Source organism: Camelina sativa, chromosome 13, assembly GCF_030686135.1.
Source record: "Camelina sativa cultivar CO46 ecotype springtype chromosome 13, ASM3068613v1".
NCBI lineage: Eukaryota > Viridiplantae > Streptophyta > Magnoliopsida > Brassicales > Brassicaceae > Camelina > Camelina sativa.
Window position 1 is genome coordinate 25,028,225 of NC_141892.1, and position 26,133 is coordinate 25,054,357.

The 26,133-nt window shown below is 34.8% G+C and overlaps 5 protein-coding genes and 1 long non-coding RNA gene across 13 annotated transcripts; 4 read left to right on the top strand and 2 right to left on the bottom strand.

Moving 5' to 3' along the window:
• Window positions 1-1,082: 1,082 nt before the first annotated feature.
• On the bottom strand, window positions 1,083-2,586 carry LOC104737486 (uncharacterized). 2 transcript variants are annotated; one of them, XM_010457685.3, is made up of 3 exons: window positions 2,214-2,586; window positions 1,537-1,678; window positions 1,083-1,357 (listed from the first exon to the last, which is right to left on the bottom strand). In XM_010457685.3, the coding sequence occupies exons 1-3, from the start codon at window positions 2,483-2,485 to the stop codon at window positions 1,277-1,279; spliced, it is 495 nt and encodes a 164-aa protein (XP_010455987.1). In that variant the 5' UTR covers window positions 2,486-2,586; the 3' UTR covers window positions 1,083-1,276. The 2 variants fall into 2 exon arrangements, with proteins under 2 accessions (XP_010455987.1, XP_087338506.1); XM_087482380.1 differs by lacking the exon at window positions 1,083-1,357 and having other exon boundaries at window positions 1,442-1,678; window positions 2,214-2,549.
• A 94-nt stretch (window positions 2,587-2,680) lies between these two features.
• Window positions 2,681-4,248, top strand: LOC104737488 (uncharacterized). Its single transcript, XM_010457687.3, has one exon. The coding sequence runs from the start codon at window positions 2,752-2,754 to the stop codon at window positions 4,048-4,050; it is 1,299 nt and encodes a 432-aa protein (XP_010455989.1). The 5' UTR covers window positions 2,681-2,751; the 3' UTR covers window positions 4,051-4,248.
• Window positions 4,249-5,471: 1,223 nt separating this feature from the next.
• On the top strand, window positions 5,472-9,330 carry LOC104737489 (uncharacterized). 4 transcript variants are annotated; one of them, XR_759740.3, is made up of 7 exons: window positions 5,472-6,725; window positions 6,853-6,896; window positions 7,011-7,128; window positions 7,353-7,394; window positions 7,562-7,595; window positions 7,845-7,898; window positions 8,095-9,330. It is a non-coding gene; the product is annotated as an uncharacterized LOC104737489 (long non-coding RNA). The 4 variants fall into 4 exon arrangements; XR_015577736.1 differs by having other exon boundaries at window positions 6,859-6,896; window positions 6,985-7,128; XR_015577735.1 differs by having other exon boundaries at window positions 6,985-7,128; window positions 8,095-8,397.
• Window positions 9,331-9,929: 599 nt separating this feature from the next.
• On the top strand, window positions 9,930-12,341 carry LOC104737490 (uncharacterized). Its single transcript, XM_010457688.3, has 3 exons — window positions 9,930-10,170; window positions 10,325-12,008; window positions 12,092-12,341. The coding sequence occupies exon 2, from the start codon at window positions 10,488-10,490 to the stop codon at window positions 11,115-11,117; it is 630 nt and encodes a 209-aa protein (XP_010455990.1). The 5' UTR covers window positions 9,930-10,170; window positions 10,325-10,487; the 3' UTR covers window positions 11,118-12,008; window positions 12,092-12,341.
• Window positions 12,342-14,992: 2,651 nt separating this feature from the next.
• Window positions 14,993-19,918, top strand: LOC104737492 (protein NETWORKED 1C). 3 transcript variants are annotated; one of them, XM_010457690.3, is made up of 4 exons: window positions 14,993-15,239; window positions 15,740-15,951; window positions 16,098-18,622; window positions 18,733-19,918. In XM_010457690.3, the coding sequence occupies exons 2-4, from the start codon at window positions 15,849-15,851 to the stop codon at window positions 19,711-19,713; spliced, it is 3,609 nt and encodes a 1,202-aa protein (XP_010455992.1). In that variant the 5' UTR covers window positions 14,993-15,239; window positions 15,740-15,848; the 3' UTR covers window positions 19,714-19,918. The 3 variants fall into 3 exon arrangements, with proteins under 3 accessions (XP_010455992.1, XP_010455994.1, XP_010455993.1); XM_010457692.3 differs by having other exon boundaries at window positions 15,090-15,326; XM_010457691.3 differs by having other exon boundaries at window positions 15,090-15,279.
• On the bottom strand, window positions 19,828-25,470 carry LOC104737491 (sulfate transporter 3.2). Of its 2 annotated transcripts, XM_087482052.1 has the most exons (12): window positions 24,984-25,470; window positions 24,475-24,682; window positions 23,722-23,893; window positions 23,082-23,147; window positions 22,870-22,983; window positions 22,509-22,625; window positions 22,083-22,209; window positions 21,328-21,614; window positions 21,015-21,205; window positions 20,724-20,809; window positions 20,214-20,290; window positions 19,828-20,121 (listed from the first exon to the last, which is right to left on the bottom strand). In XM_087482052.1, exons 1-12 carry the CDS (start codon window positions 25,300-25,302, stop codon window positions 19,945-19,947), a joined length of 1,941 nt encoding a protein of 646 aa, XP_087338178.1. In that variant the 5' UTR covers window positions 25,303-25,470; the 3' UTR covers window positions 19,828-19,944. The 2 variants fall into 2 exon arrangements, with proteins under 2 accessions (XP_087338178.1, XP_087338179.1); XM_087482053.1 differs by lacking the exons at window positions 24,475-24,682; window positions 24,984-25,470 and having other exon boundaries at window positions 22,870-22,988; window positions 23,722-23,748.
• Window positions 25,471-26,133: the final 663 nt, after the last annotated feature.

Sequence of the window (26,133 nt, forward strand, 5' to 3'; positions counted from 1 at the left end):
TACTTTCCTGACATCAACTGAAAACACAATCCTGGAAACGTGCCTTTAGCATGTAATTAGGGAAAGAATGTTCCTAGTCTTCGATCCAGGCCTTTTCAGAATGGTAAAGTTTGGTACGCTGAGGGACGAAGCGCTCAAAATACTGTCTGTATCTGTATCGTTGAAGACGAAATGGGAGAAGCTTGAGTGTTGAGTCAATCCAAGAAGAAAAATAAGACTCTTCTAGGAAATGCTTATCCGGTCTAAGTTGTGCTCAATTTTATTTAAAATATAATACTAGTGTATTTCCACTCGTACAACGTGCGCAAAAAGAATCATATAAAATGATGTAAAATGTAAGTATAATATTTTAAATAATTATTAATTTCATTTTTATTAACATTGAAAATTTGCGAATGTGCTTAAATAGTTCTATGCATTAAGATGTAAAACTTAAAATATGGTTTATTATGATGGTATAGATATTTAAATTGTACTTCCTTTGTACTTTCTCTTTCGGTTAAGCACAAAAATTAATAAACAATAAATATTTGTTCATTTATAAAACTTCAACTAATAAGAAAATATACTGCATAATTCAGAAATTCATAAATTATTAAATTAATAAGATGTTAATTGAATTTTTGTGGATGTTAATTGATTTTTTACTGATTATTTTATTGTTAAAAAAAAATACTAAACAATATACATATATTATCTCATATGATGCTCATATTATTTTTCTTATTAAATATGTTAACTCTAATCTATGAAGAAGTGAATTAAAATACGATTTTACGATAGAAATAGATAGTTAAATGTGATTATCAAACGGAATGTCCAACAATGAAATTTATTTTAGTTGAAAAAATTATCAAATTTTAGTAAGTATCATTTTAAGAAAAAATCATTAAAAAGTATTAGTAATTTTTTATGTTTGATTTTATAAATTTGAACACATGTATTTTTGCTTACTTCGAACTATAGTCTCGTTTTTCTTCGGTTTAGATGATTTATGTACTTCGAATTCCAATTATGTTTGATGTCACTTTTCAGTATAGTTGGTTTGGTTTTTCGGTTTAAACAATCTCGGTTCAATTCGATTTTTATAATGCCCACTACATTCATCGTGGGTGTTTGAATTGAAATCAAGAGCTTTGTAGTTTGTATCCCAAACAGCTGTGTGAGCCTGTGACTGAAGTGAGCTAAAACCCATAGATGACTGTTATTATACAAGAGGGAAAGATTTATGCAAGAAACGAATGTTATGTAGAGAGGATTGGGGAAGATCCTACTATTAAGTCTTGTTTTTGCCGTATATATCTTCAAAGCCATCAGATACTCTTTTCCTTCTTTCAGCAATCATTTCTGAATACGACTGAAAAAACCAAAGAACACAAAACCATCAGAGTAAGGCTTGTTTCCCTAAGATTACAGAAACTAGCATCGTGTGAAGATATTATAACAAGATATTTACTTTCCTTCACTCAGACTAAAGTCATTAACAGATTTTAGTAACTAGACTAAAAAGGAAAGTTTAAACAGATTCATTCACACCTTTGGGTAGCTATAAAGGAAAATGTACCACCAAGCGCCAATTGAACCAACAGCAAGCGATGAAACGACGACCGAGTGTAGTATTAGCCAGCTACATGCCACTATTGATACACCTGTTAGCATTATCGTCCATGGCTGACACCTGAGAAACAAAGCCAAGGCATATTCAAAACCCTATCTCAAGAAAAGGAAGAACCCTAGGCCCTAAAAAACGTCTAACGTTCTTGTTTGCAAATACACACCAGATCAAATAGATATCCAAAGTTGTCGTTGTTAAGAAGGTTTTGAATCTCTTCTTAACCCAACTACGATCACATAATCTGTATTTTGGTTCTTCACTATCTTCCTAACCCAAAGATTCAAAATTTTGTCTTTTCTAGCTTCCAAAACAGAGTGAAGAACCACAACACAAATCATGAAAATGGAATTTGGTAAGACTTGTTCTAAGTAGCATCAATCAATTAATTAATTCAGCTTCATTCAAAAAAGGTTCTTGGGTAGGCATAATTTGCTAACCAAGATTAAGGATTGGTCCACTTAGAGCTTTAGAAATGACCTTATGACTCTACGAACAAACTCTCTATCTAAGCTCTAGACCCATGTTTAGAACCAGCAATCTTAACACCAAATCCAAACTAGTTGAAATAAATTGAACTGGGGACTTGATTGAGACTTACCAAGAGGGTTTAGTGTCCCAAACGGAGTCGTATTCTAGAGATAGATTGTCTAAGAGACCTTCCATGTCATCAACTACGCCACTTTCATTGACGAACCTCGAATCATTGGGCTCTCTCCGATTCCCACCCAAACTTCTAATCTTCGTGCTAATCCTTATTGGTTCGAAATTGAAAGAGTGAAGGCGCGTTCGGTAGCTGAGTTTCGTAAGACGAGCCTGTGTCTGGAGCCGAAACGGAGGCAGAGCCACGGCGGAGATGGAGAGACTTGCCATCTGAAGACGACGGATAAGGATAAAGGACTCAATTGTCTCTAATTAAAATGTGTGGGTTCTTTGTATAATAATTAAACAAATACTGTATGTGTTTTTTCAGTGGTGAATCATTTATATTGGGCTTAATTGTTTAATGGCCCAATAAGTAAAAAGGCTTGTATATAATGTTGACTCAAAGCCCTAATTTTTCCCAACACATCTGAAAAGATTTTTGATATTTTTCTTATCGTCGTCGGAGCGACGGTCTGGATTAGGGCTTTGTGAGAATGACGATGAACTCTCTCCCGAGGAGATTTGGGAAGAATCAAGGCTATTTGGATCGAGACTATCGAAACAGAAGGAGATCTGATTCAGAATCCGATGAAGAGATGAAAGGACTGAGTCACGAGGAGTATCGAAGGCATAAGCGGCTCAAGATGAGGAAATCAGCCAAGTTCTGCTTTTGGGAGAACACACCGAGTCCACCTAGAGATCCGAACGAGGATTCCGATGATAACGCCGACGAGGTTTTGGACAGGAACGGCGGCGAGAAGGACGATAAAGAGAAAGGGAAAGATAGGAAAGGTAAATCTGAATCTGAATCTGGGAAGTCGGATTCGGAATCTGAATCTGATGGTTTGAGATCTAGGAAGAGGAAAGGGAAGAAGAGCTCTAGGTCTAAGCGTAGTAGGCGTAGGAGATCTTATGATAGTGATAGTGAATCTGAAGGGAGTGAGAGTGCTTCGGAAGAGGAAGATAGGAGAAGAAGGAGAAAGACTTCTAAGAAGAAGAAAAGTAGAAGCAGTCGTAGTAGTAAGAAAAAGCGAAGTCATAGGAAGAAGAGGAGATACAGTGACTCTGATGAGAGCAGCGATGAGGATAGTAAAGCGGAGGAATCTGAGATTAGTGCTTCGTCTTCTGGGGAGGAAGAGTCCAAGTCAAAGAGCAAGAGGAGGAAGAGATCTTCGGGTTCTAGCTCGAAACGAAGCAAGGAAAAGATAACAAAGTCAGAGACTGAAAGCGATGGTACTGAGGATGATTCGAAGATGCAAGTAGAAGAAACGGTGAAGAATACTGAAGTTGAACTTGATGAAGAGGAGTTGAAGAAGTTCAAAGAGATGATTGAGCTGAAGAAGAAATCTTCAGCTCCTGATGAAGAAGAGGAAGACGCTGATGTTGGTCCAATGCCATTACCTAAAGCTGAAGGTCACATCAGTTATGGTGGTGCTTTAAGACCTGGTGAAGGAGATGCTATAGCACAGTATGTTCAGCAAGGTAAACGTATCCCACGTAGAGGAGAAGTGGGTCTTAACGCTGAAGAGATTCAGAAGTTTGAGGATCTTGGTTATGTTATGAGTGGAAGTAGGCATCAAAGGATGAATGCTATCCGTATTAGAAAGGAAAACCAGGTTTACAGTGCCGAAGACAAACGGGCATTGGCCATGTTTAACTACGAGGAGAAGGCCAAGCGCGAGGCTAAGGTTATGTCTGATCTGCAGCGGCTTGTGCAGCGCCATATGGGAGAAGAGTTGGGACCTAATCATGACCCTTTTGGTGCTACAAAGACTGATGGAGCTGATGATTGATTTTTGTTTTGCTTCATGCTGCTACTTGTGCGGGCACTCTCACTCATCTTATGCTTTTATATTGTAGAGACTGTTCCTTATTTGCATCCATATATACTGTTGTTTGCTACTTGCCCGGTAATGTGCTTCATAGTTTATGCTTTAATCTGCTATGTACTGCATGATTGCGTTTTGTGTTAAAGATTCTGACTTTAGGTATATGCAACTGTTCTTAGGTCCGATGATTGTATTTAAAGGGCATTCACTAAGTTCTAAGACTGTAGAAACAATCAATTATTTAGGATATCACTTGATATGATTCACAGATTATGCGTTTGTCCCTCTATATCAAACAAGTCTTCTTTGATGGGCTTCTTGATTGTAGTCAGCATGGGATTATCATCCTACTGAATTTACTTACAGCAGATAAACACTTCACGTGCTGAACACAGAGAGATCTAATCTTTTTCGTTAACAGTATAATTCATTGTAAAAAAATAGTATATATTTTACACGCCATTGCAATTTTTGAAAAAGAAAAAGAAAAAATCCTAATCACTAGAACTCAGTGACCACCTTTTTCTACTTCTAAACTCTCATACTCATAGTCATAGACTAATCTATGAATTAAACTCGAAGATACACTAGTTGTCACTTTTCACCGTAACACAAACTTGAAAAATTCCGTTATATAGAGCGTAAGACCAAGATACGGACCAATACTTTACAAGCCCATAAGCCGATATTTTATAAGCCCATAAAAACTAAGCCCAGTTTCGTTTTAATTTTGTAACGGTCAAATTAAGAGCATGTAAAGACAGAGGTTGCGATGTGGTGTTAAAAAAAAAAAAAAAGGTTGCGATTCAAATCTATCTTTCGCTAGCGATTTTCGCAATTGCGATTCTCTTTCGTCGATCTCTTCTCTAGAGCGATTCGGGAAGATCTTCGTCGTCTGTACAAGGTTTTGTTTTTTTTTGTTTTTTTTTTCAGCTTCAGATGAATTTGATTTAGGGTTCTTCTTGATTTTGCATAACCAAACCTCTCTTTTGTGTTTTTTTTCTTCAGTTTTGGGGTTTGGTAGTTTTGTAATTGTATTTTTTTCTTAGATTTCGATCGAACGCTTTTAAAAAATTAAAACTTTGATTTGGTTTTTCGTTAAGCAAAATCCAAAAGCCCTCTCTTTTTCGTTATGTTGTTCGTCTTAGGGCTTCTGATTATATTGTTTCCCTCTTTTGAATTCGAAACCTTTTTGTTACAGAGATTCAGATTTTCAAAAGTTTTCGAATAAAAGGTTCGTAAATCAAAAACCCCCTCTATTAAACTTTTGATTTCAATCTTAGGGTTTTGAATTTCAAAACTTGTATTTCTTAAAAAGATTGATCCTTTCTTCTTGTTCTCGGTTTTAGTTTGTTTTGTTTTCAAGTTTTGATGTTTTCTTCAAAAACCCAAAGGAAAGGGACTACACATTATATGATTGTGTTTGTCCGGTTTCTAACTTGGGGACATTGTCCGCGTCCGTAAGAACCAAAAAAGGCTTGTCAATACATTCTCTACTGTCTTGCTGTGGCTGGGACAGCTTGACAGAAACTTCAATCTCTGCTAAAAGATCAGTCTTTGTTAAGGCTTGGACCATAATGTGTCCTTAGAAAAATTCAATATCTCTGCTATGAATTATATGGAGTCACAATTCAATATCTTTGCTATGAATTATATGGAGTTACAATTCAATATTTCTGCTCATTTGATGGAGAGTAAAAAGTCCTTTGGACAATGATATCTATAAGAAAGTTTCAATTCTCTGCTTATACAATAATTCAATGTTCTGCAAAATTTGATGGAGAGGAAAAGATACAGTCTACAAAGCAGGGCTTGGTTAATATATGGCTTGGCCTTGATGTGAACATTCAATATCTCTGTTACAGAAAACTTCAGTCTCTGCTAAGATCAGACTTGTACAGTGATTTTCTGGAGAAAATTCAATGCTCTGCTTAAAATATATAGAACTCAATATTCTGCTAATTATTGATGGAGAGAAAAAAAAAATGTTCTTTTGTAGGACTTGTGGTTGCTGGGGCTGGGACAGCTTGATAACAGAAGCTAGATGTTCTTGGGGCAGAGATATTACGACTGTAAGTAAAAGCCTTTCAAAACTACATCCCAAGATTGGAGATATCAATCTCTACTAATATGAGTTCTATTGTCTTGCTGAGCTGGGACAGCTTGACATTAACTTCAATCTCTGCTAAGATTAGCCTCTATTAAGGCTTTGGACAATGATGTCCTGAGAAATTGAGAAATTCAATTCTCTGCTTAAATTATATGGAGTACAATTCAATATTCTGCTAATTTGATGGAGAGTAAAAGTCCTTTTAAGGCTTGTTTAATGCCTTTGTAAGATTGGAAAGCTCTGTTGTCCGATCAAAGATATTGTGCTGAAGCTGGCAGCATCTTTAAAATTCAATATAATCTGCTATAAAAAAAACTTCAATTTCTGCTAAGTTCAGACTTGTACAGTGTTGTCTGGAGAAATTCAATTATCTGCTTAAACTATAAAAGTCAGTGTTCTGCTAACTGATGGAGAGAAAGTATCATATTCAATGTTCTGCTAACTGATGGAGACTATATGTCCTTAATTACGGCTGGTTTTGCTGGGACTGAGACAACATGATTCACATTCAATATTCTCTTTTGATCAGGTAAGTATCTCTTCCCTTCCCTCTTTTTTAACAAGGTATAATATATTCCCTTGATTTGATCTTGAATTTGATCACATAATCTTTTATATAACTGTTATGAGTTATTACTAATCTATACTTTTTTTAGCTTCAGAAGCCCAAGAACTAGAGCGTGTACATGATCTTTCTCAGGTTCGACTTCTCTCCCTCGATTTTAATATCATTGTGTTACTGGTTGTGTTTGAATTGTTTTGTACTGGTATGGTTGTGGAGACTCTAGCTTTTTGGTAACTTCTGGTGCAGCAGGATTAGCTGAACGAGCAGGTATGTTTCTGAATCCTCTAACTGTTTGTTTCTAAGAAGGAGCAGAGCTTTCAGCAGCTTTTGTCTCTGAAAAAGAAAGAAGAAGACTTTTGTTTCTCAGGTACACCCGTTGTATATTGCTTTTTGATACTCAATATTATTAATTAGTGGTAGCTAGGTACCAAACAAATCTCATTTAGGGGCACTTACAGCTTGCAATCCCCTGAAATTTTTCTTCACATATATCTTTAGTACCTTTTGTAGAATTCAAATTTTAAAATTTTGTATGTCTTTCTTCACATTGTATATGACTTTGGCCTAACAAATTTATGACTTTATTTGCAGAAAACATAATAGAAATTGGAAATTCAACCTCTTTTCAAGCATGTAAGTATCTGAACTTTGAATCCAATTGTACTTGCAAGTTCTATTTATTTCAAAGACTCTTAATTGTTCATCTGATATGTTTTTCGAATAAAGCATCTTTGGTGTGTAAATGTTCGTTTTCTCTTTTCAATATTATATTGGTGTTGCTTCTGTTTTGATTGTTGTAGTAGAGACACGCCTGAACCGGCAGCTATTGATCAGGTAATTTTTTACCCCTTCATCAAAGCTCTAAATTCATATGTTTGTTTATGCTGTAGAGAAGTTGAGATCTCATGAATTTTCAACATACTATGGTTTCTACTCTGTTTTTTACTATACTGAGTTAATGTTTATATAAACCACAACATTGAAATAATGACTTTGTCATCTAAAACTTGACTTTATACAACATCATTTTGAGGTCTCTACTTACCTATTTTAACTATATGATACGTTTTTTTGTTTGATCAGGGGCATGTTTGGAGCTTCTGTGGGGCACGTCGTCTTCAACACTACTCTTTCCAAGTAAGTACATGTATTATTAATTCGATTTTGTCTTCATTTACTATTTTTGGTTTTGGAAAAGAAAAGCTTTGGTTTCGTTTCTCTTTTAGCTTTCAATTTTAGTATTGATTTGCATTTGCATTTGTTTAACTTTGTGATAGGTAGCATATATGAGTTCGTTTAAAGTTTGACTATAAGTTTTTTTGTGTTTTCTCAGGTGGATTGTTTGCTTTAGGATTAAACAAAACTTCAACTAAGTTGCTCCCACATCTCTAATGCTAACACTGATATAAACATAAAAACACTTAACACACGAACACCCACATACACGAAACGTGACCATAAAACACAAACGAAAATTGTCTACCCACAATCTCACACGCTGATACAAACACACACGTTTCACGAACACAGAGACACTGAATGTAAACGTAAACATAACTTTTGTGTACCAAACGCTAATACTAACAAACTTAAATGCAAAAGAAAAAAATAACGTGAACTGATTCAGTTGAAGTTAGTGTTTGTTTAGTAGTAGTAGCATCAGATGATCGTTCTCTTAATTTTCAACAGACCAAATCGTTGAATAACCGACATTAGTTAAATCCAAGTTGAACCAAACCGAGATAGCTGCAAAACGCATGTGCAAAAGAAATTGCGAACCTCTTCACTTCTCCTTATCATATAATCAGCTTCTCTTAAGACTCACAAGTTTTCAACTAAATGACGTACTTGTTAAGACCATTTGAATTTTAAATAATGTTTCAAATTTTATCTTTTTATTCATTTTGAAGATGAAAAAAAAAGGAACTATTCACATGAATTTCCATCTTTAAAATAAAAATTGAAAAAAAAATATCTTTTCATAATTTTTTTTTTATAAACCATATAAATTCCACACCTTCTCCATTTCGGTTTAAGAAATGTCTCTTCGTCTCAAAAGATGATTAACCCGTGGTACAAGAGAGTCAACCTCTTTTTACTACCAGTCACCACCGTCCTTTTTGGTTTCCAAGTTCCAACACATAAGTTTATTTTGAATTTCAAATCAATTATAATTTATGAACCAATCAACCTTTTAATTCTTTAACTTTCAAAAGCTTTACAAACCCAAACATGAATGTTATGCGCATTTAGAAGATCTAGAAGTGTGGGGAATTCCAAAGCGTTGTAGTTTCTTGAGGTTGAAGTTGAACAAACGCTAAAACACTTTTTCCAAAAAGGATTTAAACGTTTTCGTAATTAATACTCCATCCGTAATCAACTTCTAAAAAAGTTGGAAGAATAAAAAAGCAGTAGCATCATAAATGAAATATCACCGATTATATATCATCGTCACCATTATTGTCATCATTATTCTATTTTTGGAACTGTGAAACAAACAAGTACTGTGTCTGTATGTATATATATTATTGGGGGATCTCTATAATTGTGAAGTGCAATAATTTCTGAATTTGCAGGCAGATCATCATATATATTTATATATAGTTGAGAAAATAACCTCTATTCAATAAATTCAATTATAGTTTATATGATTCCACATTTGTGGAACTATACAATGTCTGGATCTTTTTCTTCATTGGTGGTACATATCTTCATTAGAAGACCCTACCAAAGTACCTGGTCCATACATAATCTCTAATTACTCGTTTTTCTAAATTAATACAACTCATTTAAATTTAAAGAAGCAAATTGATGATCGTGCTTGGATTTAGAAATAAATGAGAAAGAAAACGACATCCATTGTTTCAAATACATAGTGAAAAAAATTTATTTATTTTTTAATCAAAAACTTACATTACACAACGGTTATGAAAAATACACTATTTAAAGAAAAAAAAGTGACGTAAGAGGGTCCTCTTCTCAATTCTCATGCATGAATAATGGAATTAAATTAATGAGGAAGACGCTTAAGTTAAGTTTGACCCGATGCCTTTAATACTCGAATTTACTTTTGTTTATAAATAGTTAATTAATTACTTTGGTCGAGTAAAAGACGAAAAGGACAAATGCTCAATGGATAAAGTCAAGGGTAATTTTGTCATTTCAAGTAAACAGAATCATGAAGTAACTGTGCCTGCCTACTCACTTAAAAAGACAACTGCTCTCTCTCTCTCTTCTTCTCTATCATCATCAAACCTCATTTCTCAGATCCGTAGGATCTTCGTTTCCATGGAGGCTTAAAAACCCTAATAGAAAGAAGATACCCTCTTTCAACACATCTTTGATTCGCTAAGTGAAGAACAAACCAATCTTCGCGATTCGTCTTCATCAAAAGGACCTCTTTTTCAAGGTGAATTTCTCAATGGAAGCTCTCTTCGTGTTTTCAGGATCTAATCTTTTGATTTCGCTTTGCTTCTTCGTATGTGATGATCATTTACTTTGGTTTCCCCCATTTGTGTGGCTTGAAATGAAATTGCTTTTTTTTTTTTTTTCTTTTTCTTCAGCTTTTCGAAACAAGCTGGGGTTTCGGATTTTGTGATCTTCAGAGACGCTTCGGGTTGAGAAACGAGTGAAAGGATTTAGATTTTTGATCAGTGTGTTCTTGCGACTAGTTGTTGTGGTAGTGAAAGCTTCTTACTTTTTGACAGTGTGTGATTTAATCTCGAAATGGAAACGCTTATTGTAGCTGTGGAACATAGGGATCAGTATTATGGGAAGAGATCTCTTGTTCATCATGATCGTTTTAGATCAGCTCCTTCCAAAACTTTCAGGCAAATCAATTGCAGAACTTTTCATTCTGGTGTTGGTTTGCTTCCAAGGCCAAAGAGAACTTCTTCTTCTACAACTTTAGCGAAAGGAGCTGCTCTTCCTCAAGTTCAGTCTCCTCGTTCTCCCAAGTCTGTTTTGCCGGTTTTTAATCATCCTTCGGTTGGCAGCGGTAGAAGAACTAGTCCCATTCCAATTGCTAACTGCAGAGGTCCTCAGATCCGTAGGTGTGCCAGTGAATTTGTTGACAAAAGGAGAAGCCTTTCTTACTCTGAGCTTTGGGCTGGACCTACTTACTCCAACTCGCCCCCGCCTGCTTCTGTGCCCATTCCTAAGTTTTCTCTCCACCAAAAGAGGACGGTATCTTTGACCTTTCCTGCTCCTGACTCTGCTGTTGATATCCGTGAAGTTGCCATGTCTGCGCCGGTTTCTCCAACTTCATCTGCTGACAATCCTTTTCGTAGTACCGTCTCTGCCACTATGACACTGCGTCGCATGCTCAATCTTGAGCTTGATGCTGCAGATGAATGAAGATCAGGAGCCTTTATAGGGGAACGGGGTTAGTTTTAGTTTTATGCACATAGAAATAAGGTGTTAGTCACCAAGTTGGTTTGAGTTTGCTTCTTAGCTTTCAATAGCAATGGTAAAGGAACACGTAAGCAGTCTTGACTCAGAGTTGGTCAGCAGTTACTACTGGATCTCCTACGCAGATGGGGTGTTATTAATGGTGGGACAGCTGGTTATAGTGGGTAGAATCATTCAGGAAGCAGATTGATATCGCGTAAAAGAGAAGACTTGATTCTTGGTGTAGTATATAGGATGGCCAAAACTTTACCAGTCTCTAACATATATACTGGGTGAATGCTAAGTTCATGTAGTGATGCTTGAACATTAGTGTTTCCTCTTTGCCCTTTGTCTAGTTTCTTCTTAGAGTCGTCTTTTTTCCCTTTGGCTTCTTTTCTTAAGTGGGTTAGATAGCATCTAGCTAGCATGTATATGCAGTAGAACCTTTGATCATACTGGGTTTCTGTTTCATTCGTCCAAGTTTCGTCTTCTCGGGTTCTTAGTTTTACCTTTGTCCTGTATCTCCCTCTCTGTCCATATCTTTTTCTTTTTAAGTCTACTTCTCTACCTTCTAATTCACTTCGATCCAGCCTTACAAGATGTAAATCTAACTACTCTCCTGCTAAGTGATCTTCCTCTTCGCCTCGTTTCCTGTTTTTTTGAAAGGGAAAAAGGGAAGGGCTAGTTTTACTGACCCTCTTAGACTATCTCTGCTGGTAAAGAAGATTTATCTAGATTCAAGCCATTTCAGTCTCACCTTTAATCCACTTATTGTGAAGAAAAGGCATTCCTTAGGTTCTTACCTAGAACACCTTTGCCTCGTTGAAGTTTCGTGATCCTGCCTAATCTGCTCACCAGGTAAAACCTGAAGCTCTCTTAAGCTCTTCCAGTTAAGAAAATCTGCATGTGTAATTTATACAAGTTTTTGACATTTGTATCAGGGACCTGGAGAAGCTGCTGCTCTGCTTTTGATGCTCTGCTTCTTGGTTGCTTTGTCTCTCTACTATCTTTGGGTTGTTTTGTTAGACAAGGAGACAAGTATAGTCTCTGTGTGTGGAACTGTTGTGTGAAGGTTTCCACAAACGTATGTTTCTTCTTATCTTTTGTAGTTTGTGTCAAGTGTTGTAGAGACGTCTTGCTATCTTGTTTTGGAGTTTTAATGTTGAAGGATATGTATCCCTGGTTCCCTTACTTACTCTACCTACTATTATTCTCTTCTATGCCTCTATGGTTTCTTTATTGCATAAGGATATTTGGTGAAGGAATAACTAACTAGTGTATATCTGAAACTCAAATACTAGCTGGAAGTTTTTAGCTAAAATGGCCCGTTATGGGCCTATTGGACTACAGTACTACTGCATCATGTCATCATCTTCACCATCTCGATCTTTCAATTTATTTTTTACCCCTGAACGTTAAAAAGGCAAAATTTTCAACACTTTAACTATGGAGGGTAGGCAGGCAGCTATAGTTACTACTTGAGACAATGTCAAGAAAGATTAAAAATAGACGTTTGGTTGGGACCAAGTATAGAGAGACTAGAGAAAGGTGGTTGAAGAAGATGAATTTTTTAGTGAGAGTTGTAAATGGTTTGGTAGTTAATTGAGTTTTCATGATGGTTCATTATTACGATTGGGCCCAACAACAACAACAACAAGAAAAGAAAAACTTTGTTGGCATTTTCTTGTTCGTATTTAAAAGTACAACGGCTGGATACCGACAGTTTGATTTTGATATGTTAAAGGGCATATTTTTTCTTTTGTTTCATACTTAATTCCTAATTGTAGCTTAATTCTATAGTTTTTTTTTTTTTTTTTTCTGAATGAATGTAAAATGCTATAGTATTATTATTAATCAAAGGATACTTTGGCAATCATGATTTAATAATCTAAAGAGTTTTTTTTAAAGCCACACCTTATATGACTTTCCTCTCTTTTTCTTTTGGTAAAATGAATCAAGCTGAGTTGATAACATGTGCAAGTGCAAAAGATTAAAGGTTTATAGATATTGCTAGTACAATTATTTTTATGTTTCACAATTAATATCGTTTTGACAAGTTTGGCACCAATTAAAAATTATGCAAGCGATTCTACTATATCCCTAGGTGAAAGAAAAAAAAACAAGTTGACCCTTGTTATCATTATGTTCTTGGTAAAGTACTAAGTATAATCTTTGTATATCTTTTTCCCCAAATAAACAGTTTTAAATTGTCTTTTACAAATTATTCCATAGAATTAATCTTAATAAGCTTAGAAATTAGTAATGTTACAGAAAACTTAATTATCTTTATTCATCAATCAAATTGCTTAACTCAAACAAAGATTTATGTATAATATAGATCCTGTATGTATCTTAATGCGCATGGGGTGAGATGTGACTACGTGGACGAATATGATTGGGTGAAGTACGTAGGACCCAAAGTTCAGCTCTGAAAAATACGCCTCTCTGTTGCCTTTTTCTGATTCTCTCTCTCTCCAAAGATTCTCTCCCTTTTTATACTATAAAGAAGAAAAAAAAAGAAGAGGAAACAAGTAGTAATAATTAATTTATTCAATAAACAAGTTGAAATGATATTATTGAAACAATGTATTATCATTGATTGTAATATATTTGCAAAAGATTAAACTTCAAATTTATTAAATCAATAGAGTTTTAATTACTAAAATTTAAACCAAGTATTATAGATAATATATAGTTTTTAACATGGTGTGTGTTATTAAGGGTATAAAATGGATTTTCTATGTAAATCTATCATAGAATATTTTTTGAATACTATCATGTAAGATAAGTTTTCATAAAGTATGGAAGGATACATTGTGAATTACAACTTGAGCATATCTTATTGCTGTCATTGATTGTAAAAAAAAAAGAGAATATATACTAGTACTTTTGCAGCAGTTTTTGCTCAAAAATATTTTTTTGAAAGTTTTTACATTTAATACCATTTAATGTTTATATTCATATCCAAACAAAGTTAGTTAATTCTCTCTACTATCCTTATAACCAAACAGAATTAAAATATTTTAAATATTCATATATATATAATATTCTATAATTAATATAGATATTTAGAAGATTTATTCCATATTAAAAAAATTATTCTCCTATCATCTTTTTTATTTTATTTTAAAATTTAAATAAAGTAAATCGTCATATAATGCAGAAAGTTAATAAAAATGTATATTTTCGGGCATATATTGTGATTTGAATTTTTTAAAACGAACATATATTAATCAATTAATATAAAAGTGTGTGTTCAACATACATATATAGTAAATTTACCGTATATAGTAAATTATAGAATTTTAAGAAATTTATAATTTATAAGTGATATATATAAACTTAATAAAAAGTTTAAAATTATGAATATTTAAACATATTAAATTTTCAAAATAACACAAACAAGTTATATTATATGACAGGTTATAAGACATTACATGATTGAATAGATAATACTAAAAAATAAAATATCATTAATACGATACTTCAGTACGGGTTAAATCTTTATTTTACTATTTTAACAATACCAATATAAAAGATATCGAATCAAATTGATTTAATTAAGATTGTATTAAACAAAAATTGTTGTACAGTATACCACGAACTATATACTAAATCACTAAAATTAACAAAAAATTTATATTAGCAAAATTACTATTAAAATAGTATATTAACAAAAAAAAATAAAAATAAAAACTTGCTGGTCATAATTAGTGAAATGATAAACATTTCGCTTAATTTATGGCGTAATTTACATTAAATTTGTTTTTTTTTCTTTGTACAAGTTTGTTAATTAGTACACTTTTTTGTTTTAGGAAGTCAAATATTCCACAAGCAATCCCGAGAATAACATTTTAGAAACTCGTTTACAAGGGTAGTATCGTCATTTCACTTGCTCTAATCGCTCTTTTTCAGCCCCCACCAGTGCCACCGCACCATAACCTAAGCAAAACTCTCTTCTTCACAACGTAAAAAAGCAGAAACAGAGCTTCTTTTTTTTTTCTACACACCAAGAGAGAGAGAGAGAGAGAGAGAGATCTAGAAGATGATGATGGGATGAGATACGCGAGGAAGATGACTTTTAAGCGCGTAAGAAGCTTCTAAGCGCTTGATTCTTCATTTAATCGACGTGCGATTCTTAATTTTTTCTTTTTTTTTGGTTTTTTTTTGGGTGTGGTAAGAAGAACTCGACTTCAGTGCTCTCCGATTCGTTTGATAACTGTGGGATTTTTGATTTATTTTAGCTCTCAGATCATCATTTTAGCTTAATATCTGTGCACTGTTAATCGACAAAGCTACACACGTAATCTACAGTGTGATCCTCTAATTTTTTTTTTATTTTATTCTGACTCGAATTTTGTTTTGTGTTCTGGGTTTTAAGAGCATGGAGATTATCTCTATGGTAATCGTATCATAGAAAAAAATCACAATCTTGTAGTACATGTTTATTTATTCGAAAATTTAGGTTGCTTTAGTTTGGCTATTTTCTCTGATTCAGTGATTCTGGGTTTCATACACACTTGTTACTGTGTTCTTTTTTGGCACTTTTCTAAATAAATAAAATATTCCTTTGTCAAATTTTTTTTCAGGTAATTTGTTAGATAGGTGTTGAGAGCTTGAGACAGAGACGACGCTTGGTGTAACAATCCTTTGTGTTCTGTTTTGTGTTTGCTGGAAGAAAATAAGATTAAAAAAAAAATGGAGATTGCGGCAAAGAGTAATTCGAAACCTATGTATTCATGGTGGTGGGATAGTCACAATACCCCTAAGAATTCTAAATGGCTTCAGGAGAATCTTGCTGGTATGTTGTTATCTTTGTTAATGCTTACCTACTTCTACTTTATATGTGATTGATTTCTCTGCTTTAGATTCTCTTTTCTTTTGGTCTAATGACTATCTGTGAACTATTTAAAAAAATATATGTGTTGTTTCTTCTTTTTTTGAAAGGTATGGATAACAATGTGAAACAAATGATCAAGGTTCTTGAAGAAGATGCAGATTCTTTTGCTAGACGAGCAGAGATGTATTACCGTAAACGTCCTGAGCTTATGAAGTTGGTTGAAGAGTTCTACCGTGCATATCGTGCATTAGCTGAAAGGTATAATCATGCAACTGGGGTAATACACAAGGCTCACCAGACTATAGCAGAAGCGTTCCCTAGCCAAGTTCCTTTGATATTTGGCGATGAGTCGACGAATGATGTTGATCCACAGACACCGGAGATGATTTCTCCTTTCCGAGCTCGGGTTGGCCCGGATGGGTTGCTAAAAGATGTAAAGAGGAATATTGATTTTAGTGAAGAAGCTCCGTTTGTGACTAGTGGGAAAGCAAGAAAGGGACTGAATTTTAATGATGTGGATGGTAAAGGAAGAAATTATCTCAAGGCTTCAGAATCTGAACGAGCTAGCAAAGCTGAGGCTGAACTTGTTGCTTTAGGAGACTCCCTTTCTAAAATGCAGGCTGAAAAAGAAGCTAGCTTAGCACTGTTTGAGAAGAATTTGGAGAGACTGTCCAATCTAGAATCTGAAGTATCTCGTGCACAAGAAGAATCAAGGGGACTTCGTGACACAGCCGCTAGTGCAGAAGCTGAGACCCAGACGCTCAGAGAAACCCTCTACAAACTGGAGTCTGAAAAGGAATCCAGCCTTCTTCGGTATGAAAAATGCCTGCAAAAGATCGCTGATTTGGAAGATGGACTCTCTGTATCCCGTAAGGAAGCTGGAGGGATGAATGAGCGAGCCAGCAAAGCTGAAGCTGAAATTCTCGCTTTAAAGCAGAGCCTTGCTAAAGCCGAAACTGAAAAGGAAGCTGCTCTTGTTCAATACAGGCAATGCTTGAATACGATATCTAACCTAGAAGAGAGACTGAGGAAGGCTGAGGAAGGTACAACGCTTATCAATGAGAGGGCTGAAAAGGCTGAGCTAGAAGTTGAAAACTTGAAGCAAACAATCTCGAAATTGACTAAGGATAAGGAAGCTTCTGAACTTCAGTTCCAACAGTGCCTCAATATAATTGCGGATCTTAAAGTCAAAGTACACCATGCTCAAGAAGAAACACAAAGTCTTAGCCATGAAATAGAGGATGGAGTCGCTAAGTTAAAGTTTTCTGAGGAGAAATGTCTTGTGCTTGAGAGATCAAATCAGAATCTTCACTCTGAGCTGGATAGTCTCTTGGAGAAACTGGGGAATCAAAGTCAGAAGTTCACCGAGAAGCAAACAGAGCTGGTCAAATTGTGGAGTTGTGTACAAGAAGAGCATTTGCGTTTTCAAGAAGCGGAGACCGCGTTCCAAACCCTACAACAGTTGCACTCTCAGTCTCAGGAGGAGCTTAATAATTTGGCTGTGGAACTTCAAACCAGGTCTCAGATCATGAAAGACATGGAGATCCGAAACAGTGAGTTGCATGAGGAAATTGAGCAAGCAAAGGTGGAGAACAAAGGTCTTAGTGAGCTCAATCTCTCTTCGGTTGCATCAATTAAAAGTTTACAAGAGGATGTCTCAAACCTAAAGGAAATAATACGCAAACTTGAAGCAGATGTTGAGCTAAGAGTGGACCAGAGAAATGCTTTACAGCAAGAAATATGTTCTCTTAAAGAGGAACTAAGTCAGGTAGGGAAGAAAAACCAGTCCATGGTAGAACAGGTGGAGTTGGTTGGGTCATCAGTCAAAGAGTTGCAGGAGGAGACCTCAACCTTAAAAGAATGCAATGAGAGAGTGAAAAGCGAAAAGATGACTCTTTCAGAGAAACTGGCAACTATGGAAAAGCTTGCTCAGAAAAACCTTATGCTAGAAAAATCTATATCAGATTTGAATTTTGAGTTGAAATCAATCAGAAGGAAGCTGAAGACGTTGGAGGAAGCTTGTCAGTCACTCTCAGAAGAGAAATCATGTCTTATATCTGAGAACGAACAAACTGCCATTGAGAACATTATCCTTATTGAATGGCTTCAGCAGCTTAAGTTAGAAGCAGTTGGTATTGAAACAGAGAAGAAGAACCTTGAGGGTAAGGCAAACACGATTGGTGATAAGTTAATAGATGCAGAAACTGAGAATATGCAGCTGAAGAGAAACCTGCTTTTTACCAGATCAGACAAAGATCACTTAGAAGATGAAATTGCTAATGTGAAGGATCAGTTACATGAGAAGGAGAAGGAACTTGAAGAAATCAAAAGGGAGAAAGAAAAGCTGAATCAAGAGGTTTTCAAAGAGAGGAGAAAGGCTGACTTTTGGGAGTCTCAAGCTGCTACATTCTTTTGCGATAAGCAGATCGCAGCTGTACATGAAACATTGATTGAAGCGACGACACGTGAGCTAGCTGAAGCCTGCAAGAATCTTGAAAGCAAAAGCGCATCAAAAGATGCGGTTATTGAAATGCTTAAAAGAAGCCAAGCTATTGTCTTGTTGAATAAAAGCATTAAATCTTTGGAGGATTATGTTTTTGTGCGCCGTGAATCTGAGGATGAAATCTCAAAGGTAATTGATCTTAGCCATTTATCTCCTCAATCTCGACTTGTAAAGTTGATTTATTTCAAAACCATAGTGAACAAATTTGTGAATTGATGTTCTCTCATCTCTTTTACCAGGGTACTGATTCAGTGGATGAACTCCCCAAGTTGGAAGATATGTGTTTGAGAATCAAAGCTGTTGCAGAGGCAATAATGGAGAAGGAGAAGCTTCTGATTCTTGAGAACACGAATGCCTACACTATGCTTGAGGCATCGTTGAAACAAATCAAAGAATTAAAAACAGGCGGCGCCGGGAGAAGCATGAGGAAGCAAGAAGGAGGAAATGGCAAAATGCGGAAGCAGAGTCACGAAATCGAGATGGAAATGAAAGATATTGTGCTTGATCAAACGTCTGATGGGTCATCGTACGAGATTGTAAGTAAGAAAGGCACTATGGAATCAGATCATTACGGTTTTGTTGAGCTAAAGCCAGTGAAGACTCACAAGAACGAAACTGCGGCTAGAACTGCAAAAGGTAAATCCTTGTCTGAAGAGTCACTGGTTGTCGATAAAGTAGAGATTTTCGACGGGTTCATGGATCCGAACAGAGAAATAAATAAGAGGAAAGTTGTAGAAAGACTTGAATCGGATTTACAGAACCTGGAGAATCTTCAAATCACTGTAGAAGTTTTGAAAAGCAAAGTCGATGCAGTGGAGAAGGAAAAGATGAAAGTTGGAGAAAACGAGTATGAAACGATCAAAGGACAGCTCGAAGAAGCAGACGAAGCAATAGAGAAGCTGTTAAACGTCAATCGAAAGCTGACCACAAAAGCCGAATCAGAGAAGGATATCGATAGAAGACGGAGAATATCCGAACAAGCAAGAAGAGGATCAGAGAAGATTGTGAGGTTACAGCAGGAGATACAGAGGATTCAGTTTATGTTGATGAAGCTTGAAGGCGAAAGAGAGCATCGAGCTAGGACGAAGGTTTCTGATACCAAATCCAAAGTTCTTCTTCGTGACTATATCTATGGTGGATCTAGAAGCGTGACCATGAAGAAAAGGACGAAGAAGCGGTCTGCGTTTTGTGGTTGTGTTCAGCAGCCACAGTCTCCTTGAAGTTATTGAAACTGTGTTGTTACTTCACCCGCAAGTAGCAAATATATTAATGTGAATTGTTTAACTGCGTTTGCGATTATGTTTTTGAACGCAGACGCGCTAGGAGAAGGTGCGTTCAAATAACAGACTTATTTTTTTTTATTTTTTATTTTTGGTACGAACAGACTCCTTAATCTTGATGACAATAAAAAAACCTCTTTAGAAATGTGAGATGAGATTCAGTACGAAATCTTAAACGTTGTTAAATTCTGGTACGGGGGAGTCGGGTTTCGCTGTGTGGAGCATGAAATTGCAAGCTGCAACAGCTTCTGCCACCGTGAGATAAATCCGTTCTTTACCAATGCTCTCTATGAAGTTGGACTTGCTTAGCTTCTTCATCACCTCTGCTCCTGGGTTTGCTACCACTAGCTGAGAAAATTAGAGAACCAAATCGCAAAATGACTAACAAATTTGGGGACTTGTTTTGGTAAGAAGACAAATAGAGGCTCTATTATATATACCTTGAGCTCTCTTCGTCCAAGGATTTTGTTGAGTTCTTCTAGCATACTTATACCGCTCGTGTCTATGTTTCCCACAGCTACATGTTAAACCAAAGTTAGATGTTTCATATTTTGGGATCAAACATTTTACGTGTCTAACAAAAAAAAAAACTGATTAATTGAATCAGAAAAGTATAGTGTTGATCAAGGTTCAGGGTTTGGTACTCTCAAACTAATTCTATTAACGCTTAAAATGATTTCAAAATTATCAGCATTTTTTTTATAGAAATCACGTCTGGAGAAAAATTCTTACTACAACAAACGTTAAAAATTATAGATAGCAAATTTTTTTGTTTATGACCAGAATACTAAATGTTTCTACATCTTTTTGCATCATTGACAAAGGATATAGCTACACATGTTTCAAGCTAACAAGCACTGAAGTACACGATAGTTTCGATAAGACAAAAATCATTTTAGAAATTTCCCGAAAAAAAAGGATTGAAGACGCATAAAAATGAAGTTTCTTACCACTCATATCAAGTAGAATGTATTGTAGACTGGTTTCTCCACTCGTTCTCAATTTTTCTTCCTCGTCATCGATCCACCTTCCAATTCTATTTAAATATTATAGATAAACAAAGATTTTATACGTCACGTATGATAATAAACAAAAATATATATTATTTTTCTTTTCTTGAAAAAGGGCTATATAATAAACTAAGATATTTCGATAACTATATATAAAGATATATATTTAATGAAGAGAATTTGTTAGAATTTGTTATAATATATGTATATAGAAATCATGAAATAAATAACCTGTCTCGCAAGTAGCTAGAGTTGGCGAAGTAGATAGGACCATCGATGTGGAGAATGAGGAGACAAGAGAGAGTGGTGGCTTGAGGGTAATGTTCAATGTTCCTATATATTTCTGTGTTCTGAATGTTTCCCATTACATAAATCTTTGGTCTTCCCACGAACAACACTAACCTCATCACTGATATTCCCACCTGCCCATATTAATTAATAGATATATATTTATTGCATATGATTGATTCTATCTTTTGAGTTGTATTGGGAGTGCATGACAAAAGGGTAAAGATAAGAGAAGTAGGAAGAGGTAAGTACGTACGGAGAGGATGAGACCAATCTCGATGGTACCGAAAACAACGCCAAAGTAAGCAGAGAGACAAACGAAGAAATCGAACTTGTCTAGTCTCCAAAGATGAAGGGCTGCTTCGTAGTCTACGAGGCCTAGCATGGCGGTGATTATGATCGAAGACAGGACCACTAGTGGCGTGTAGAAGAACAACGGCGTTAAGAACAGTAGCGTCACCGCCACTGCAACGGCCATCACCACGTTTGATAACGCCGTTTTGCAACCCGCGTTGTAGTTCACAGCCGAACGCGAAAACGGCCCTTCATATCATAATATTTTCCATTTATGTTTTCTTTTGGGGTTAAATCACAAAGTATTCTCATTTTGTTATAAGAAAATATAGCCATCATTTTGTAATCCTTTTATACCAAAAAAATAATCTCAAAACTACAAGAACTCAAAACTTATAAATACATATATACCACTAGATGTGTATTCACTAAATCAGTGTCGATATGTGAGAAGTTTTTGCATAATATTTTTTGTCAATAACATGCATTTTGTGGACGTAAATTCGGATAACATCGATTATTTCACTACCATACATACCATATGCTATATCATGAACAATATATCCCATATTAATCAACTATAAGTTATTTTGTTTGTATTGTATATTATAATGTTGTATCAACCTTGATTAATAATTAGTCGGAAAAACAAATGCAAATACTCTTTACGAAGATATTTTATAAGTAAAAAAAAAAATCATGAAAATGGTAGATTACCGGTAGTGAGATAGCAAGAGGAGAAGGAACCAAGAATGTTCATCACCCCAAAGGCTATCATCTCTTTGTTCCCATCTATGTTGTAATTCTTGTACATTGCAAAGCTTCTCCCCACTGCAATCCCTTCCTATTTTTTAAAAATAAATTATATCAACCATTTAAATTAAGGATGCAAATTGGTCTAAATTATTTTTAAACAATATGATATGAGTGAGTACGATTCATCCAAATTTGATGAACATTCAAATTTGGTTTGCAGCAAGATTCTATTAAATGAATTTTTAAAGTTTTCAACTATTTTTAAAGTGTTTCCACACATAAACTTTGTAAACCGTTTATTTTTCTTTTGAATATAATTTAACATTAAATTAAAAAAAAAAAAAAAAAAAAAAAAAAAAAAAAAAAAAGATATGAGTGAGTACGTACAGCGAGAGCTATGACTCCAGTGATAATGCCGATTTTGAGAGCCAACGTGACATAAGGTGACGTGAATACCAAATGTGTGATTGACGGTGGATTTATCCCTTTCTTTAATTCTCCAATCTATTCCCACAAGGCCACAACAATACATAAATTAATTAGTGCATTAGCAGTTTCAACAAAGAAAGCTTTTTTTGGTTGTTTGGCGTTTAAGGTTATAATTAACAAAAACATTCAAAGTTGTGATTTATTATAAATATAGAAAGTGATATATTAACCGTTAGTTAGTGCAAAAGTAAAGATATACAAGTCTAATTGTGAGTATTTTAGCCATTATACACAAAAGAAAAAGAGAGAAGAAACGTACATATGGAATGCCATGGAAATGGTCATGGAGGAAGTACATGAAAAGGCTTCCAAAAATGACAGAAACAAGTGGAGACATTGCAGATATCCAGAATAGCTTTGGTCTCTTCTTGCTCTTCTCTTACATTAATTACTTTTGTTAAAATTTGAATCTCAAATCGTATTAACTAGTAATAATACATATATAGATTAAATTAAGCATGTTAAACTTACAATGTATTTGGTTGTAAGAAGGAAGATGAGAAAGCAACACCCTAGCACTCCACTCTCCCATTTCCACTGCATATTGTAAAGTAATTTTATATATCCATTACAAATTACCAAACACTTTTTTCTGCTTAATGAAAGTATAAACTTATTATTTATGTGTCTTTATATATTTTTCTACACTGATAGACTTAAGCAAAACAAAATGGTCTGAATCGGTCGGGTACAATATTGGCAAGAAACCCCGTGAATAATAACAACAAGTGATGTGCCTACTGCCCACTTGCAAACCCATTGATTTAGAGAAACAATTGAGAATATTACAGATCTTAAACATTAACTGAAAATGGTCAGCAGTAGATCAGGATTATATAACTCTGTCTATACGGTAAAAGATTCAAAACAACTAATATAGCTTCTCAGTTTAACTTTTATTTTTATTTTAAATCGTAACAAGTATATAGACATATTTTATTTTAGAGTGTTATTTCTCAGCCAAAATATAATATTAAAATAGGGAAATCATACTATGATTTTTGGTAGTATTTTAACATTGAAAAAAGTAGATTTCGATATATGTAGAGAGACCTAAATGAGCTATATATATATATTTGTGTGTGGGGTACAGTATAAGTAGTAAACGAACCATATGAGATTGAGAGAAAATGGAGCGGAGAACAGAGACTATATCGGTGGAATGAGTGAAGTGAATGAGGCCAAGTAAGCCTTTCAGTTGCTGCAGACACACCACCGTCGCGGCACCACCCATGAACCCTACAATTGCCGCATGCGACAATATCTCCACCACGAACCCTAACCTGATATTTTACATTCACTAAACCCCATCAATTTTAGTCATAATTACTACTAGGTCATAACTAATGAATAACTATGTGTTTGTATGTATTTTTGATCAATTTAATGTTCCTTTTATTTTTCTAGTTTTGTTCACGTGAAATTTATTTGTAAAATGTTAAGACTAAACTTTTATAATCTTATTATTATCATCCTCTGACATATATTTTGTCTCATAATCGAACATGGATCATATTTCAACTCTATGTTTTTGTTTTCTTCTTATTTCTTATTTTATATAGAGTATCACAGTTTTTACTATTGCTAAGAAAAACAAAGCAGCATGCACGAGACAAAGACCTTCAGCCGAACAAAACTGTCCCCTTCTCACTTTTTTATTATAATAGACCACTAGAAAACAACTCTTACACCAAAATTTCTACCAAAAAAATATAAAACTATTGCTATCTAGGCACATGCACATTCGAGAATTCTACCATGACTGTTTCAAAATTAAGTAATGATAATTCCATCGTATATAAAACAATAGTAAAACTATTTTAAATAAATAAATAAAGTAATGTGATTTTGGAGTTTTACGTACCGTAAGAGGCCAAGGCAAGTTTGCATGAGTCCGGCGAAGAAAGTGGCGGTGAAAGCTAAGTGAAGGTAAAGATTTGGATTCTGCACCGCGTTTACCTCTTTCCCTAACATCGCTCCCGTCAACAGCGAGGCAACCGCCACTGTTCCCACCGCTAAATCTCTTGAACTTCCCATTATCGCGTATACCAACGGCGGCACCAAACTTGAGTCTACATTTTTTTTTCCATATACACATTATTATTATTATTGTAACTATAGTATATATGAAACCGAATCAAAATTTCTGTCGTTAAAAGACAAATACGTTTTTTTCTGTAGAACTGTATTGGTAAACTAAGTTAATGTTTTCTAGAATTAATTTCAAAAATTAAACATCCCACGCATTTTGAATGAAAAAAAAAAAAAAAAAATCGGGAAAGTTTAACGTTTTGGAGTTTTAAAAGAAGTAATGTAAACTAGATTTTCCTGTAATAGAGTTAATATATAGAGGCAGACGAAATGAGAGCTTACAAAGACCAAGGATTGGAGGGAGATTAGCTAGCTGAGCATAGCTAATCCCTTGAGGAATAGCAAGACTAGCAATTGTGATCCCTGAGATAACGTCTGATTTCAAATACCCCAAATTGTAACCACGAGCCCATTCCAAGATTGGGAACACGTGTCGCAACCCTAACTCGATCTTTTTCGACGTTTTCGGTTCGTTTCTGATTTTACGAAACGGATCGTCGGCGAAAAGGATCTCATTGAGAGTGTTCTTTAGTGATTTCAAGAAAGGTTGTGGTGGAGGTGTTTCTACTTTGTGATATTGTGATGCCTTTTTGCTGCACATCTTCTTGTTTAATTTAGAGTGCAACTTATAAAAATAACTTTTACAATTTGCTTTTGTTTTAAAGAATGAGAATGATCAAAAGCTAAATCTCATTAGGATTTGGAAGTGATGAGGAAGGGAGAATAAAGATGGGGTTTTTTTTATAGCAAGGGAATATAGTTTATACACAGATGATTCATTTCATTGGGACCCACAAAAATTATTGGTTTTCATTTTGTTAATATCTAGAAAACAAAACCATATGGTAACTTTATTTTGAAAATGGTGAATAAGAAACTATTGCATGTATTAAAAAAAAAATGCTTGTAATTTCATTGGTTTTGTTATTTTGATCGAGCAAGTACGGACCATCGTTATGTATTGGTGGCATATACATTTCGCCGTAATATATCATCATACATTGTGTGTGGCAACAAATTCCACAAATATTTCACCGTCACGTATCATCATATTTGCATTGCGCTGCAAGGGACTTTTTGGAGTTTTTATTGTTGTTGTCGTTCTTGTTCACATAATTATGTATTGGTTATACATACGTTTCACCGTAATGTACCATCATATTTACATTGTGGCCACAAACTCAACAAATCGAACTAACATTTTAATTCATTAGTTTTGTTATCTTGATCGTAAAAATATGGACCATTATCTGTATGTTCTTTTTCCTTTTAGTTTTGGCCTATAAGCCCTTTTTCATTTTAGACTTCATCATAGTAAATAATATGGGTCGAACCCACGCTAGAGATCACTTTGCCACCCATCATGCTCTCGGCTTATTGATTACACAAACATTTGACCGTAATGTATCATGGTTACTTTTGCTTGCGACCA